This window comes from Equus przewalskii, chromosome 25 (genome assembly GCF_037783145.1).
Source record: "Equus przewalskii isolate Varuska chromosome 25, EquPr2, whole genome shotgun sequence".
Classification (NCBI taxonomy): domain Eukaryota; kingdom Metazoa; phylum Chordata; class Mammalia; order Perissodactyla; family Equidae; genus Equus; species Equus przewalskii.
Window position 1 is genome coordinate 36,098,887 of NC_091855.1, and position 17,070 is coordinate 36,115,956.

At 53.8% G+C, this 17,070-nt stretch overlaps 1 protein-coding gene across 4 annotated transcripts; it reads left to right on the forward strand.

The window, feature by feature from the left end:
• Positions 1–2,565: 2,565 nt before the first annotated feature.
• Positions 2,566–15,970, forward strand: FAM181A (family with sequence similarity 181 member A). 4 transcript variants are annotated; one of them, XM_008540766.2, is made up of 3 exons: positions 2,566–2,697; positions 2,973–3,033; positions 14,560–15,970. In XM_008540766.2, the coding sequence occupies exons 2-3, from the start codon at positions 3,031–3,033 to the stop codon at positions 15,523–15,525; spliced, it is 969 nt and encodes a 322-aa protein (XP_008538988.1). In that variant the 5' UTR covers positions 2,566–2,697; positions 2,973–3,030; the 3' UTR covers positions 15,526–15,970. The 4 variants fall into 4 exon arrangements, with proteins under 4 accessions (XP_008538988.1, XP_008538990.1, XP_008538989.1 ...); XM_008540768.2 differs by lacking the exon at positions 2,973–3,033 and having other exon boundaries at positions 2,573–2,697; XM_008540767.2 differs by lacking the exons at positions 2,566–2,697; positions 2,973–3,033 and adding an exon at positions 12,796–13,069.
• Positions 15,971–17,070: the final 1,100 nt, after the last annotated feature.

A 17,070-nucleotide genomic window follows, 5' to 3' on the forward strand; every position in this document is an offset into this window, starting at 1 on the left:
CCGGGGCGGGGGGGGGGGGGAGGCTGGACCCAGGAGCCCAGTTAGGAGACTCTGAAACAGTCTAGGTGACTTGAGAGATGATGGGAGACTGGTCCAGGGTGGGAGCACGGGAGCGGGCGAGAAGCGGTCAGATTCTGGATGTAGTTTGCCAGTGGAGCCAAGAGGGTGTGCTGATGGATGGGTATGACAGCGGAGTCACAGATGGCTTTGAGGTTTCTGCCTGAGGTACCGGAAGGATTGAGCTGCCCCTATCTGAGATGAGAAAGACTGTGGGAGGAGCAGAGCTGGGGAGAAACCCAGGAGCTCAGTTTTGGACATAGAAAGCTGGAGAATCTTGGACATCCCTGGGGAGAGGGCAAGGAGCCTGCTGGAATGACTGGCGTTCAGAGGAGAAGTCCGGGCTGGAGCCTTAAACAGGGAGCCATCGGCCCCCGGATGGTACTTAAGGCCCCTGAGACCACAGGGTTTTCCAAGGGGTGAATGTAGAGGAGGAGAGCAGAGGCCTGGGGTGCATCCAGGCGCCCCATCCTAAAGCTGTGGCCAATGACCCATCTCTAGGCTTCACTCTGTGCACGCTGAGCCCACATCTGCTGCCACGCTTCCCACTCTGGGCAGGATCGGCTGGGACCTGCCCGAGAACCTGCAGGCGCTCTGGCACTGGAGTGGCCTGTGTCATCTAGCCCCCGTCTGCTGTGTCCTCCCGTCCTCGCTTACCTACACTCCCTTCCCCCTAGAATTCCCTCCATGCCTTCCCAACAGAGCTAAAACTACCTCCACCCATCCTTTAGCCGGCGGGAAGGGCCTGCGGGAGCTGGGGCACTGCTCCCATCACCCTTATCGTCCAGAACTGTGGGTCATCATTCAAGGTGTGATGGGAGCTGTCACTGCCAGCCCCTCATAGGTGTCTTTGAACTTGGGGCTGGTTGTGGTCAAGCCCTTGGACACTATTGGGGGCTCCCTCCCCCACCCCCATGGTCAGTCTTATAGCCTGGTCAGACCCAAGTCATCCTTGGGGCCCATCTTTCTTTAGGGTTCCAGCAAGCCAGCAGAGTCACTAGAAAGAACTACCCCACTTTACAGAGGAGAAAGGCGAGGCCCAGAGAGGTGAGATCACCTGCCTGGACCAGCAGAGGCAGGACATGGATGCCGTTGTCTGACTCCAAAGGGGTACACATCTGCTTCCAGGTGACCCAGATGCTCCAAGGGGAGCCTACCACGTGCCAAGCAGTGGAATGACATCCGAGGGGGCAATGTCAGCTGGGAGAGCTCAGCCTCAATGCTGGGGTGGAGGTGGTGGGGGGCTACTGAATGCATCGTAATAATTCTTCATACTCCCCTCTTACCCACTCAGGACCCTGTCAGGGAGCCCGGGAACAGAATGCCCGAGGCAGGCTCGAATGGCCCACCGGCTCATCATGCAAATGATCACGTGGCAAGACTCCACTCAGAGACTTTTTTAAAAGTGTGTTTGGGGCTGGATTTGAGCTACAGACAGAGTTGTGATCGGAGGTCAGGAAATAAAGTGATGATGAAAAGGATGATGAAAAGGAACCCCTGGTATATCACCAGAGTGGGACAGGCACTCCAGGCGGGAGGCAGAGGGCTGGGAATCCGTTAGGGAAGAGACAGACGAGAGGTGACAATGAGTGCCCCACCGCCTTCTTTGAGGGGCACTGCGGTGTAGACACAGAGTGAGTCCAAAGTCCGGCTCCTCTGCCTCCTGGCTCGGTGACCGGGAAGAGCTCTTCTACCTCCCTAAGCCTCAGTTTCCTAATCTGTCTAATGGAAAGGACAATGGCCTCCTCAGAAAGTCTCAGTTGTTCTTTCACTCATTTATTACGGAGGATTAAATGAGATGGTAGATAAAAGCTCCCAGCACCTCGCGGTGTTCAAGGGGAGTCAGGCCCGGGCCCCCATCACCTTTCTCTGAGGAAATCCCATTCCCAGGGGCCAAGGGCTCCTTTCTGACGTTCAGAGCGTGTTGTTTGTCCAAAGCAGCCAAGAGGCAGAGCCGTGGCCGGAGGGCCCAGCACAGAGGAGGCACCTGCTGGTTCCAGGTCATTATGTGACTGGCGGTTGGACTCCCCAAGATGACTCAGAAGCCAACCAATCATTTTGCCCCATGTTCCAGTTTGTTCTTTCATTCATTCAACAAGCTTTTACTATGTGCCTATTGCATGCAAATATCCACAGAGGACAACCTTTCTTCCTAACCTGGTCTCGCCCACTGCCTGCAGGGACCTCTCCTCCCCATTGCACAAAAATTCTCACTGTCCCCATTCTCCAAAGTCCCAACACGCCTGGTCTCAGTTTGTCGAACTGAATGGATGAGCTCTGGCCTGGGAAGTGGGAGTGCTTGAGTCCATGGGGGAGTCACACAATCACACAGGTTGGGTTACTAGAACGCCCAGCTTCGTGCCCCTGACTCTGCATGCTGTGATTTAGAGCTGGATTCGGGGATATCTGGTGCACAGCCAGCACATCTCCAGCCACGCCCACGGAAGACATCACTAGCTGATCACAGCATTCTAACCGCTGAGCCCAGCAGGCCCTCGGAATCTTCCCACCCAGCACCCACCAGCCATCGCCAGTCAAATCCGAGTTGGCAGTTGAGATTAAACGGACTTTTCATTCCTGGCTGGCGCCCTGGGCCCAGTGAAGAGACGCATCAGAAAGGCACCAGAGGACACAGTCAAGGTGATGGACACGTGGCAGGGTGGCAGGGATCAGTACAGGGCAGTAGTCTGTTGGGGACGACCAGCAGGGGCACAGAGACCTTATTGCTGTGTCATTCCTGTCGCATCAGCCCCTCTTTACAGGTGCGATGTGCCCAAGATGGGCTTCACCTGGGCAGCTTTGGCCTGTGCCCAGAGGGGGAGGAAGGTGAGGGAGGGGCATCAGCCGCGAGCCAGGCGCTGCGGTAGTCTTTCTCACAGATGATCTTTCTTAATTCTCGTTATCCACCCTGCCAGGGAACTACCATTAGCTCCACTATAAGATGAGGAACCTGAGGCTCAGAGCTTATTGACCATGGTGAGTAATCATGAAACTATGATAATCTGCTTGGGTTGGACTCCAGCTTCACCTCTGCTGGCTGTGGGGTCTTGGGCAAGTCACCTGGTCCACCTGGCCCTCAGTCTCTTCATCTGTACAGCAGGGAGAGTAGCAACCCACGTCCTTATGGAGGAGTTGACACAGATGATGTTTTCAGAACATTATCTAGCATATAGTAAGAGTCGATAAATCATTTGCTAGGCTGTTCACACCGGTGTCTTATTCCTTTCGATATCTCCAGCACCTCACAGAGTATCTTACACACAGTAGGTGATCATTAAATGCTTTGGAACCGACCCACTGAGCACTAACTCTTCTTAAAAGAGTCCCACATATGCTCCTTGTCCCCACGTCACAGACAGAAGAACTGAAGCTCGATGTGACAGGTGACCTGCCCAAAGTTCCACGCCAGGAAGTGGTGGAGCCAGCTTCCACCCAGGTGCGTCTGAGCCCGGAGGGGCTCCCACCTCCCCCGGCTCCCTGAGGGCCTTCGCCCTTCACATTGTCCCTAAAATGTTCTAAAGTCACACCTGCTGCTCAGTCAGATACAGAGTGGAGCCATGTGACGTGGGAGAATGCTAGAGGGGACACAGATTGTGAGCAGAAGGAATTAACTAACCAACGATGTCTGAAAGCTAGATCTATCTGTTAAAGTTAACCAGGTGTTTGATAAGCGTGTTCCAAGCTGACCACGGTTGTAGGCACTGGAAAATGAAGAATGAGCAGAATGTAAAGTTGACTCAGAGGGTTCAAGGAGCCCATAAGCTGGGCAGAGATTAAACATGGGTTTATCTTATTTTTTTAGTGGGGGAAGCTGAAAGATATGGAGCCACCACAGGGCTCTGCAGGAGATGGTACCGGGATCAACTAGTGATGTCTGCAAGGGGCTGGCTGTGAACAGTAGGCCTCCAGGGCCATTTGTCAGGAAAATCATAAAAGGCTCGTCCCCTGCCTGGGAACTGGCCCCAGGCATGGTGGCAAAGGGGTACTGAGCCCTTCCAAACCTCCTGATGCTCACTCAGTGACTCGGGTCACGGCAGACCTTTCATGAATGACCAGCCTCTAGAACAATCGGGAGCATTGACTTCTAGAGAAACTGAGCGATGGCTAAGAGCGGAGCCCTCCTCTGTTGAGATGGCCACTTCTCTGCCACGTCCTTCCTCATTTCATCCACAGGTTTCCTTCACTGAGACTCCACTCTGCTAAGGTGACTTCTAGTCTTGAGATTATAGTGAGGTTTCAGACCTGGCCGTGTTTCAAGGCTCCATGAAAATGTGCCCCTGCCCAAATGATCTGTGCAGGAAGGAGTCTCAGGGGGTATCCAGGCAGCGGACTTCCATCCTGGCTGCGCGTGAGAATCACCGTTCTAATGACAGCTCCCCCTCCCTGGAGATTCTGAGTTTGTTGGTCTGAAGAGGGGCCTGGGCATCAGGTAGAGAACCACTTGTCTGGCACAAGAATGGTGGTAAAAGGTTGAAACTAGTAGACTGTGACAAGTTATGCATGTATACTGAAATACTAGAACAACCACTGAAAATCTATGCAAGGAGATATATCCAAGCAAACAGAAAACAAGCGACCAAATGACAGGCCTCACCTATCAACAATTGTAGCCTGAATGGTAGAAGTATACTAATTAAAGGAGATTGGCAGAGTGGGTTTAAAAAAAGTGACACAACCACATATTGTCTCTAAGACACTCACTTCAAATATAACTATATGGGCAGGTTGAGAGTAAAAAGATGAACAAAGTTATATCGTGCAAACATTAATTTTTAAAAAGCAGGAGTGGCTATGTTAATATCCACTTAAACATTAGACATGGGAGCAAAGTAGACATTAGAGCAAAGAAAATTACCCGTGATGAAGAAGGCATTACGTGATGCTAAAAGGGCCAATCAACAAGAAAACACAGTATTCCTAAATGTCTGTGCATCAAACAATAGAGCTTCAAAGTACATGAAGCAAAACCTGATGCTGCTGAGCGGAGAAATAGACGAGTCCACAGCTGTGACTGAGAACTTCACACCCCTCTCAGCAACTGAAAGAACTACCATAGAATAGAAAATCAGCAAGGATGGAGAAGAACTGAACAACACCATCAGCCAGGGAGATCTAATCAACATTTATAGATCACTCAAGCCAACAACAGCCAAGTACACTTTTCTTCTTTTTTTTTTAATTTTAATTTTTTTCTCCCCAAAGCCCCAGTACCTAGCTGTATATCCTAGTTGTAGGTCATTCTAGTTCTTCTACGTAGGATGCCGCCACAGCATGGCTTGATGAGCAGTGTGTAGGTCCACCCCCAGGATCCAAACTGATGAACCCATGGACGCTGAAGCAGAGCACGTGAACTTAACCACTCAACCATGGGGCTGGTCCCTACACTTTTTTTTCAAGTGTTTGTGGAACATTTGCCAAGATGGACTATATCCTGGGTGGTTAAACAAACCTCAACAAATTTAAAAGAATTTAAATCATACCAAGTGTGTTGTCTGACCATCATGGAATCAAACTAGAAATCGCTAACAGAAAGGCACCCCTCCCCCCAAATCTCCAAACATTGGAAATTAAACAACATACTTCTGATACTTCTAAACCACCAATGGGTCTGTAATCATCTGGAATTAGTCAGGGCTCTCCAGAGAAATATGTATATGTATGGAAAGAGAGAGAGAGAGAGAGAGAGAGAGATTTCTTGTGAGGAATTGGCTCTTGCCATTATGGAGGCTAAGAAGTCCCATGATCTGTGTGTGTAAGCTGGAGACCCAGGAGACCTGGTGGTCTATGTCCAGTCTGAGTCCAAGGGTCTGAGAACCAGGTGAACTGATGGTGTAAATCCCAGACCAAGGGCAAGAGAAGACCACCGTTCCAGCTCAAGCAGGGAGGCAGGAAAGAACAAACCCACCCACCCTCTGCCTTCTGTTCTATCCAGACCCTCAACAGATTGCACGGTGCCCACCCACACTGGGGAGGGCAATGCCCTCTTCTCAGTCTACAGACTCAAATGCTAATCTCTTCTAGAAACACCCTCACAGACGTACCCAGGAATAATACCTAACCAGATATCTGGGCATCCCGTGATCCAGTCAAGTTGACACACAAAATTAACCATCACAGGACCAAAACGAATGTCTCAAAGGAAATAGCAAAACACATCGAGCTGATGAAAAATGGAAGTACAACAGATTGAAATTTGTGAGATGCAGCTAAAGCAGTGCCAAGAGGAAATTTTATAACACTAACTTTTTACATTAGAAAAGAAAATCTCAGGGCCAGCCCCAGTGGCCTAGTGGTTAAGTTCAGTGCACTCCACTTTGGCAGCCTATGTTTGGTTCCTGGGTGTGGACCTACACCACTCTGTTAGCAGCCATGCTGTGCTGGTGGTCCACATACTGAAACATAGAGGAAGATTGGCACAGATGTTAGCTCAGGGCAAATCTTCCTTGGCGAAAAAAAAAAAAAAGAAAAGAAAAGAAAAGAAAAAGAAAAAAGAAAATTTCAATGATCTAAGCTCAAGAAACTAAAAAAAGAGAAGTAAACCCAAAGAAAGAGGAACAAAGGAAATAATAAAGAGTAGAAATCAATGAAATTGAAAACAGAAAACAATAGAGAAAATCAATGAAATGCTTGTTCTTTGAAAAGATCAATAAAATTGATAAACCTCTAGCAAGGCTGTCAAAAAAGAAAAAAGACACAAATCACCAGCATCAGGAGTGAAATGGATGGCACTACAGACCCAGCGGACATCAAAGGATAATAAGGGAATACCATGAACGGCTCTATGCACATAAATTCAACAACCTAGACGAAATGGATCAATTCCTCAGAGACCACAAACTACCAAAGGTCATCCAGTATGAAGTAGATAGTGTGAGTAATCCTGTAACTATTGAAGAAATTGAATTTGTAATTGAAAACCTCACAAAATAGAAAGTCCCAGGCCCAGATGGTTTCATGGGAGAATTCTACCAAACAGTTAAAGAATTAGCATCAATTTTACACACTGTCTTCCAGGGGGGGAAAAAAAAGGAAGAGAAGGGAATACTTCCCAATTCATTTTGTGAGTTCAGTATTACCATGATGCCAAAACCAGACAAAAACAGCACAAAAAAGGAAACAATAGACTAATATACCTGATGAACATAGAAAACAGCAAAAAATCCTCAACCAAATATTAGTAAGTTAAATCCAGCAATACATACAAAGAATTATACACCACAATGGAGTGGAGTTTTCTCCAGGAATGCAAGGCTGGTTCAATATTTGAAAGTCAATCCGTGTAATCCACCATGTCAAGGGGCTGAACAAGAAAACCCACGTGATCACGTAAATTGATGAAGGAAAAATTATCTGACAAAATTCAACACCCATTCATGATAAAAACTCTCAGCAACTTAGGAATAGTGGAGAACTTCCTCAACTTGACAAGGGGCATCTACCAAAATCCTGCAGCTAACACTGTACTCAATGGTGGAGGACTCAGTGCTCTCCCCCTAAGATCAGGAACAAGGCACGGATGTCTGCTCTCAGCACTCATTCAGCATAAAATTCTTTCCCTGAACCCTGCCCGTCTTGAAACTCCCCCCGAGATGGATGAAAATCTGATGCGCTTCCTCTCTTCCTGGAGAGTTGGGTCCTGGGACTTACCAGCTCATTCACATCCCTTTCAAGAACCCACAGGGGAATGCAAGGAGGTTCACCTGGCTTTGTTACATTGAATCGGCTCTAATTTATATTAGGAAAAAGTGCATCAGTTGCCAAGTTTGGAACCTTTATAAGTAACACCGACTTGTGACGCACCAGCCCCACACCAGTGTCCATGTGTGCAACATGGAGGCTGAGAACTGCTGATGTGATCTAACCAAGAAACTGAGGCCCAGACAGGGTGAGTGACTGTCCCAAGATCACACAGCCAGGTAGGTGCAGAGTTCAGAGATCTTATCTCCAAAGCCAGTCTCCCTTCTGTACTGTATCAATGCGGTGAAACTGCTTCCAATATGAGACTTGATCACACTGACTGTTGTCTCTATCACTGCTGTTGGGATGTGACCAGGGGCGCAGGGACTGGCTGAGCTGGGCTGTGACTTCTTCAGGTCATCACGAGGTCTCTGGCTGCTCTGAGGACACAGCCAGGCTGGTGCTCAGCCTAGGTTGTGAGACGAGGTTGCCAGAGCAGGAAGCCCTCGGCCTGGCAGTCAAAGGGGTTTATTTTGACTCGATCCCTCCCATTCCAAGGAAGCGGGAGCCTGTCTGCCCTGATTACAGCTGACAGCATGCCTCTGGCTGGCCTTGGGTAGCAACATTCCCATTATGTAAGAGGTTACATAAATCGTCTTGTGATGTCTGCACCACACGTCCACAGAGCTGCCCCCAACCTTGTAGGCTTTGTATGTTTCCTGAGTCGGGGGCGGTGGGACCTAACTCTCCTGGACCATGAGGGCCTCGGGCAGGTGGCGTCCCTGGGCTAGCAAAGGCCCTGGGAGGGAGTGAGTGCCTGTGCGTTGGTTCAGCGTCATCAGTAGTGAACAGCAGCATCTGAGGGTCATGACTGAGGGTCTGGATCTGGCTGCCAGCATCGCATTCCCAGCTCCGTCATTTACTGACCAGGGGACCTTGGGCAGGTTTCCTAGATGATTTGTGCCTTAGTTTCCTTATCTATTAAAGACAGTGATCATGGCACCTGGGAAGGACAAACAGCTTAATACACGTTCCCTACTCCCATCAGGGGCAAGTGCTGAGTGGACCCGAGCTCTGAGCGCCACAGTGTCGCTGTTGGGCATCGGCGTGCACACAGGGCTGCCGGGAGAGCAGAGCTGCGGGCTCCTCCTGCGTCTACCCGGCTCTGTCGCCCTGGCTGAATCACCACCACTATCTGGCCCTCACTCTCTTCACCTCTAAAATGAGAAGGTACCCATCTTCTGGAACTTTCTAGAGAGGCGTGGAAATGTAAAATTTCCCTTAAATTTTATTTTTGGCAATTTAAAATATTCCATTCTAAAAACTGTGCCAACAAATAAACACACACTCAAACGCTTTTTAACTCACAAGTTGACACCCTTGGCTGCCAACTGGTTAACCTGGGCAGCTAACTGGCTAACTCCTCTGGGAACTAGCTAATAAAGCTTCTTAGACGATTCCTTTTCATTCGAGGACTATCCTGAGATTGCGAGATACGCTTGAAAAAAAAAATTACCATTGCAGCTGCTTCTCTCTCTAAATCAAGATTTTCTAAATACTCTGCAACCAAAACAAAGTACGGCTGATGTCAGACCGTAACCCATCGCCCCTGATTTCGAAGCTCTCTGCCACCAAAACAGCCTCCTTGCTCTAATTCATTGCTTGCAAAATAAGTGGAAAGCGTGCGTTTGCAGGTGTAAAATAAATCTGTCCTCACCACATTGCTGTCACTGTTTTACATACTGGACTCCCACATGATAATTTTTTGAATGGGCTTCTCTGCATAAAAGCAATTTGAAAGTCCACCACCCCAGATGACCGGTCCCCTGGGGCTTGGCCGGTGCACGGCATTGTCACACAGCCTCCTCTTGCTTTTGCTTTCTGCCTGTGCCTGTGTGGGCTAGATCCTAGAAGTGGATTATGTCAGACGACATCCAGAGATTCTGGACGGGTGGCTCCGAGTGGCTTTTTGGGAAATCGAAGCCAGTTAGGATGTCATCCTGCCTCCCTGAGGGGTGGGCAGAAGACAGCTGTTCAGTCATCAAGACAAGGTCGTCGTTGCCTCCAACAAGTTGCCTCGGGAACAGAAGAGCAAGCCAGGGAAGCCCACCCCGCCCCTGCTGGGCGCTGGCACATGGCAGGTGCTGAATGGAGTGGACTCGAGGCTGCGAGTCCCTGACGCTGAATGGTGTGAATGGACTTGAGGTCAGGTTAGCACCGCCTGAGTGTTGGAGGTCCACGGCAGCCACAGGAGGAGGTCGGAAGGAACCCTCAAGTTCAAGTCCAACACAGCTCCCTTGCTCTTAATGGAGCTTTTTGGAACCCCTGTTCTGACACAAGGGGACTCCATTGTGAAACGGTGCCTCCTGCTTTCAAGGCACCCGCAGTCCCGAGGGAACACAGACAATTCAGCATTAGGTACAGCCATAGCAACCACAAGGGTCCTTCATGAAGGCCTGCTCTGTGCCAAGGCCATTCTAGTCACTGGAGATACAGAGAGGAACCAGCAGACAAGTTCTCTGCTCTCATGTGGCTCCCCCAGGTTGAGTTGGCTGATTGGGACAAACAATAAACGAAAAAACAAGACAGGAAGCAATTGTTTCCAGTCCACAGGAAGAATTGTATTCAGTGGAATGGGCAAAGTATTTAATTCATGAAACATTGTAGTGAGAAGCTACTCTGTGCAAGGCCTTAGTAGGGGTCAGATTACAAAGGGCCTTCTGTGTTAAGCTAAGGAGGTTAGACTTCATCTTTGAATCCATAAACATAGCAATGGGGAGGGTATCACATATAATGCTGGGAGTTGGTGGAAGTCTTCCTGGATGTTTGAGCTGGGCCTTGAAGAATGCCAAGAGGACAGAGTTGACTGAGTAGCCCTGAGTTGGGCCCAAAAATCAGAGGTTTGAGGCTTGTCCTTGAGTGTGTCACCAATTGTAAACAGGGAAACAAATTCTTCCCTGCCCAGAGGCAGGACCACATGAGAGAATGACTGTGCAAGGGCTCTCTAGAACAGGCATAATTATTACTGATGTTTTTCCACCTGTCTCTATGGCCAGAAAAACACAGAGGAGGCCTCCCCAGCAAGGGTCGAATGTTGAGGCTTGGGGTGTCACCAGCTCAGTGTGGGGCCATGGGTCAGGTTCCTGGGCCCCAGTCTAAGCCCCAGCTGCCTCCTCTCCCTCCACTGATCTCCCGCAGCGCCAGCTCCCATGCTCCTGAGTCAGAAGACGGAGTCCCGTCCTCACGGAGGGACAGAGGGCAGAACCCAGGATTTATGCAGAAAATCTGGTCTGGGAGGCCTTCCAACCCCACAGCACTCACTCAGTGCCCGGTGCTCAGTCGGAGCTCAGGGAAGCCACACGGGTGACGGGAGCCACACAGGCTTTGCACGCAGACGGGCCCGACTTCAGGTTCAAGTTCTGCCAGTTATTAGCAGTGAGGCCCTGGGAGAGTAACGCAGCCTCACGGCCACCATAACCCCCTCACCGAGCTGTCGCGGGGTCAGGTGCGTCTTCCGTGTGCGATCGTCCATCACGGCTCTTGGCACAAGTCCAACAAGCCTCAGTTTTGTTCGTTCCAGTTTTCTCTTCCCTTTCTTCCTCTCCTCCCTCTTTTCTTCTTTCCTTCCCTCTTTCCTCAAAAAGTGGGAAGAACACATGGGAAGAACAGCCCATGTTTAGAGCTACAGAGGATGTTTTAAGATATGGACTTGAGCCCCATGGAGCTGGCTGACCTGTTGGGGACATTATTGGCTGAGAAGTGGGAGGAGGCCGGCACAAGGAGGCAGCACCAGGACGGGCTGACATGGCTTCAGGCGCCGTGGGGCCTCAGAGGAAGCTGAGATCCAGAGGAGCGGCTTGAGCACGTCGCCATGCTCTTCAAACGGAGACGGTGTCCCAGCGAGAGGGGCCGACATAAGTAGATGCCTGGAGCAGGAGGCCAGGGCGGAAATGGAGCCGGCTGGTTTGGGACCAGGGTCCCAGCCGAAAGTGATGGAGAATGCGGTGTGGCGGGCCAACACTGGCTTCGGGAGAGATTCGAACGTGCTGGTGGCTGTGCACCCTGGTTCCAGCAGGAGGCAGCAGGCACCCGTGCCGGGCAGGAGTCGTGCGGGAGCCTAACCTGGTGACCTGGGGCGTTTTCTCTAGCTGTGTGAGCAGGGTGCTTGGAGCAGAAAGGGCGTTTCCTGCCTGTGCCAGTTAAGGTGTGCTGGGTTATGCTGTAGAAACAATCCCCAAATCTCATGGGTTTAAAACGAAGAAGGTTTGGCTCCCACTTAACACAAAGGCTACTGCAGGTAGGGGCCACCCTCCCGGCCATGTGATGGCCAATGATCCAGGATGCTTCAGTCCAGGGTCACCTCCATCTCAGTCCACGCTTCCCCGATACCCGCTGCAGGGGAAGGGGGCACAGAGAATACTGTACCCGCTCCTAAATGCCTAAAGTGAGTTACCGCATGTCTGCACTGGGCCGTCTGCTCCAAACCCTTCATTTGGGCTCTAGGGAGCCTCAGGCCAGAGGGGGAGGTGGGTTGGAGGCAGGCCACCACGGGCAGGTGCCTCATGCCAGCAGCAGCTGCCTATTGGCCAGCAGGAGGGGGTAGGACCATCGCTCCTGGGTGAGGCCCCCTGCCTGGCTGGTGCTCCCATCTGGGCAGTGAGACCTCAGAGAGGAGTCCTTGGCATTTTAGGTGGTGGTGCAAAAAGGTGGGTTGGTGTATAGATCACCAGCCATTTGACCAACCAGGGGACAGGAGGAAAAAGTGGCAGAGGAAAGGGGAGAAGGCCAGGAAAAAGAAGGAGAGGAGGACGGGAAAGAGGAGGCAGAGCATGAGGAGAAAGGCGGGAGGCGGAGGGGCCGCCCGGGCTGGCTGGCACGGAGGCCTCGCCCATCAGCATTTCCCAGGCAGCCGCCCTCCGCCCGCGCCTCACCTTCCCTCTGGCCACTCGGTGGGCAGGGCCAACGGCCAGCGGCGCTGGGCTCCCTTGCTTGCTCAGAGCGGCCCTGCTTGCGGCCCCGCCGGCGTTGGCACGGTGACAGTAGCCAAGTGTGCAAACTTGTGCCATTGTCCCCGGGCCAGGGGGAGCCATGGAGACTGGCTAATATGACACAGGAAAATGTTTGCTGATGGCAATTCTATGGGCTTTGTCCACCTCTTTCTCCATCATGACGACTCGATTTAAGTCCCTAACTGTTTGACTACAAATGCAAGGGGACCGTGCACCGCCAGCCTTTTGTCCGGCCGCGCTGAATGGGCAATTCAGGCTTTGTGCAGCTCAATTGAGGAAGCAAACATAAAGACAAGATTCCTGAGGGTTCCGCTGCCTTCCCATGGGTATGCCAGCCCCTCGCTAGAGGGCCCTGCCTCCGCTACCTCTGCCGACAGCAGACAGCAGTGTGTGTGCTCACAGGCCCCCAGGGCCCTGTGCCTGGGAAGGGGGAATGGGGAGAGAGAGGGGGAGAGAGAGAGGGAGAGAGAGAGGAGAGCACCACTCAACACTCAAGGACAGCAGGGAAAGCAGCCCGCCCGCCCGGCTTACCCCGTCCGATTGTCTGTCTGCACTGGAGCATGGCAGCTGTAGGCCCGGAGTCTGGGGGAGGTGTGCAGGCCCATCTCTTCTGGGCCCGGCCCCTCCTCAGTCCTGGACTTTTTAAACACACACACACACACACACACACACCCCGCCCCCTCGAGAAACCAGGGAACCGAGGTCAAGGGGAGGAGGGGCGTGGAAGCCGAGGGAGAGAGTGGGGCTGAAGGGTAGAAATTTACCGGGAAATGATTGCATTTGGGAGCTGTCTTTTTTGTGATGGTCCCCATGGTGACAATTTGTGATGGCAAAGAATGTGGGAACGGGGCGCTGCCGCCTGATTGGGATGCTTTGTATCTGGAGAGGCGCTCCTGATTGGCCTGAGGGGCCCCCCAGCTCCCGGGACTCGGTCTCCATTCAACCCACTCGAGGGCTGCACAACCGCTTGCAGCCGGACGCACGGAGCTCGCCGGCCGCGCCGGGCCCGGCCCAGGTCTGCGGCGGGGAACCTGCCGGGCCACGTTGGTGGGGCCCGGGGCCCGGCACCCTCGGTCAGTGTGGAGGCCCAGGCAGCTTGGCCAGACTGGGTGGGGGCGTGGGGCCGGCTGGGGCCTGGGGGAGGGGTGAGGTGCTGCGGGTGGCGGCCGAGGAGGCATGAAATTGCTGCAGATGCTTCTACGGGGGCGTCCTGCTGCCCACAGCCTGCGACCAGCCCGCCCGGCAGGCCCGGGCTTGAGTGCCAGACAGGGGACCTGCCTGTCCTGCGTGAGAGCTGGGGGTGGAGCGTGGGGACCAAGGAGGGGGGTTGATGCTAGGAGGGCTGGGGTGGGGGCGGGAGGAGGAGAGCGCCACCAGGGAGAGAGGGGGCTTGGCCTTGCTTGAAAACGGAGCAGTCGCTTCAGCTCAGAAAGTAAAAACCTTGCTGGCAAGTTGTGCACGTTGGCAGCATGGTGTGTGGGAGACACCGTGGGCTGGGAGCGCCGAGACTCGCGCTCCAGCCCCAGGGATGACACTTGTAGCTGGGTCACCTTGGGCAAGTTCCCCAACCTCTCTGAGCTTCAGCTGCAAGTGGAGGGCCACAGACCCAAGAAAACTACAGGAGGTTCTGTTGGCGCCTGTCCCATCACAGACGCTCAGGAAGTGCTAGGCGGCTTGAGTGGGAATCCCACTACCCAAGACTTTGTTTAGGGCTGAGGGGTCTGGGTCTGGGGCCACTGTCTGCAGCCATGCGGCCTTTGGGGAGGGCTGGGCGTGGCTGATCCCAGAGACTCCAATGGCCTATGTGTCTCCCCAGGTCCGCCCTGTGCCCTTCTCTGGAGCTGCCAGCCCCCCGCAGAACCCACCCTCTTCATGGAAAGCTCCGTGCAGAGGCCCCCTGGTGATGGCATCCGACAGTGACGTGAAGATGCTGCTGAACTTTGTGAACCTGGCATCCAGCGACATCAAGGCGGCCCTGGACAAGTCGGCGCCCTGCCGCCGCTCTGTGGACCACCGCAAGTACCTGCAGAAGCAGCTCAAACGCTTCTCCCAGAAGTATTCCCGGCTCCCCCGGGGCCTCCCCGGCAGAGGAGCCGAGCCTCACCTGAAAAGGGGGCCTGAGGACCGGCCCGGGAGGCTGCCCCTGGGTGCTGGCCAGGATTCCAGCCCTGGCGGGGGTGGGGGCTGCACGGAGAAGGCTCTGGGGAACCCCTACAGGGAGGAATGTCTCTCCAAGGAGCAGACCCTACAGGGGCAGAATCCAGAAGCTGCCAGGCCTGGCCAGGTGCCCATGAGGAAAAGACAGCTGCCTGCTTCCTTCTGGGAAGAGCCGCGGCCCACCCACAGCTACCCCCTGGGGCTGGAGGGGGGACTGGGCCCCAGGGAGGGACCTCCCTATGAGGGTAAGAAACACTGCAAGGGCTTGGAGCCCGTGGGGCCCGAGACGGCCCCCGTGCCCGCATCCCCAAGGGCACCCGCTGAGAAGGAGCCACTCAAGATGCCTGGGGTCTCCCTGGTGGGCCGTGTCAATGCCTGGAGCTGCTGCCCCTTCCAGTACCATGGACAGCCCATCTACCCGGGCCCTCCAGGGGCCTTGCCTCAGAGCCCGGTCCCCAGCCTGGGCCTCTGGAGGAAAAGCCCAGCTTCCCCAGGGGAGCTGGCCCACTTCTGCAAGGATGTGGATGGCCCAGGGCAGAAAGTGTACAGACCCGTGGTCCTGAAGCCTATCCCCACCAAGCCGGCCGTGCCCCCACCCATCTTCAACGTCTTTGGCTACCTCTAGCCCGGCCAGGAGGGCCTCGGCCCCCACCTCCAGCCTGCAGGGGTGTCGGGGACCCCAGGAGCTCTCCGTGTGAGAGGTGGGCTGGGCGGCAGTGTAGCCTCTTGGGAGCCTTCCCTTTGTGTATGTGTGGGAGGGGGAGGGCAGGCCTGGGGCAGGGGCTTCTCAGGCAGTCTCCGAGTCAGCCCTTGCAGCCTTGGGAGCTATGGGGAAGGCGTGGTCGGCCCCTCCCCAACCAGGCCAGGGCCCGACAGATCGTCCCGCCATCCCTGCGCAGACTTGGGACGATGGGGCTTTGCCCTTGCCTGCCGGCCACCCCAGAAGCCAGAGTTACACATCTGTTCATCTGCCACCCACTGTGTAAGCCATTTTCAGTTCTGTTCTTTTTGTTCTTTGTAAATATTAAGAAGGTTAAAAGAATAAAGACATTTCTTTTGCAGTTTCCACATTTCCGGTGTCAGGAAGTGGAGTGGTCCCCAGGCCTAAGCAATGCTGGCTGTGTCCAGGTGGAGGGCCACTTATGGAGGTGACTGATTGTGGGGGAGACCAGGAGTGGCCAACAGACCTATGAGACGTCTGGGAATGGGCTCTGGGGGCCAAGAGCTCAAGTCAAAGGAAGGAGAGTGAGCGCGAGCCGCCAGGGAAGGATGCTCTGGTTGCCTGCGTCAGAGGACAGAGGCTGGGGGGGCCTGGATCCCTGGGGTGTCCAACCTGCTCTGGACAACAGGGAGGCTGGGACCCGGGGAGGCGGAGCTGTGGTCCTGGCTCTGCCCTGGGATGTGTGACTGGACCCTTCCTCTTGGAGCCTCCTTGTCCCACCTGCAGGATGAGGGGCGGGATGAGAATGGTCCCTCTGCCGTGCCTTCCACTCTGATTACGGCTGTGCCAAGGCGGGCATGCCCGACCCTGGTCAGAGGGGCAATCAGGCCCAACAGGAGCTGAGCCCCTAGTGGACGAAATAACCGGTCATTGGAGCAAACTGTTTCTCTTTCAAACATCATCTTTGGTTCTATGTCCAGGGGCAAAACAAAAAAAAAGGAGCAATAATCTCTAGCTAATTCGGATTCCCAGGGTCCCTGCTGACGGCTCTCTTCCAGGGCCTGGTGCAGTGCCCACACATGAGGTGCCCTGTCAGTAGAAAGACGAGGGCCTCTGTCTGTGACAGCGCACAGAGGGGGCGCTGGAGGCAGGGAGAGGTCCTGGGTTTGCCCCAATAATGCCCAGCTAGCAAAGCCACTGCAGGGGCCTCCGCCCGCACGCTGGCCCAGGACCTGCTCTGCTGTGTGCAGTGTGGCTCCATGGCCGAGAGCGCATGCACCTGCCAGGGGTACTGAGCCGCTCACGTCATCAAAGCACGGTTCTCACAACCGGGACTCGTGCAGGGGGCAGCCCTGGCTGGGGCCATGGTACCCTAATCAGCAGCATGATGTTGAACAAGTTAATCCCCACTCTGTGCCTCAGTGTCCTCCTCTGTAGAGTCGGGGACTAGATCAAGGATAGAGGCGTGCACCACTTCCGCACCCAAGGCAGGTACCATCGCCTGGTCAC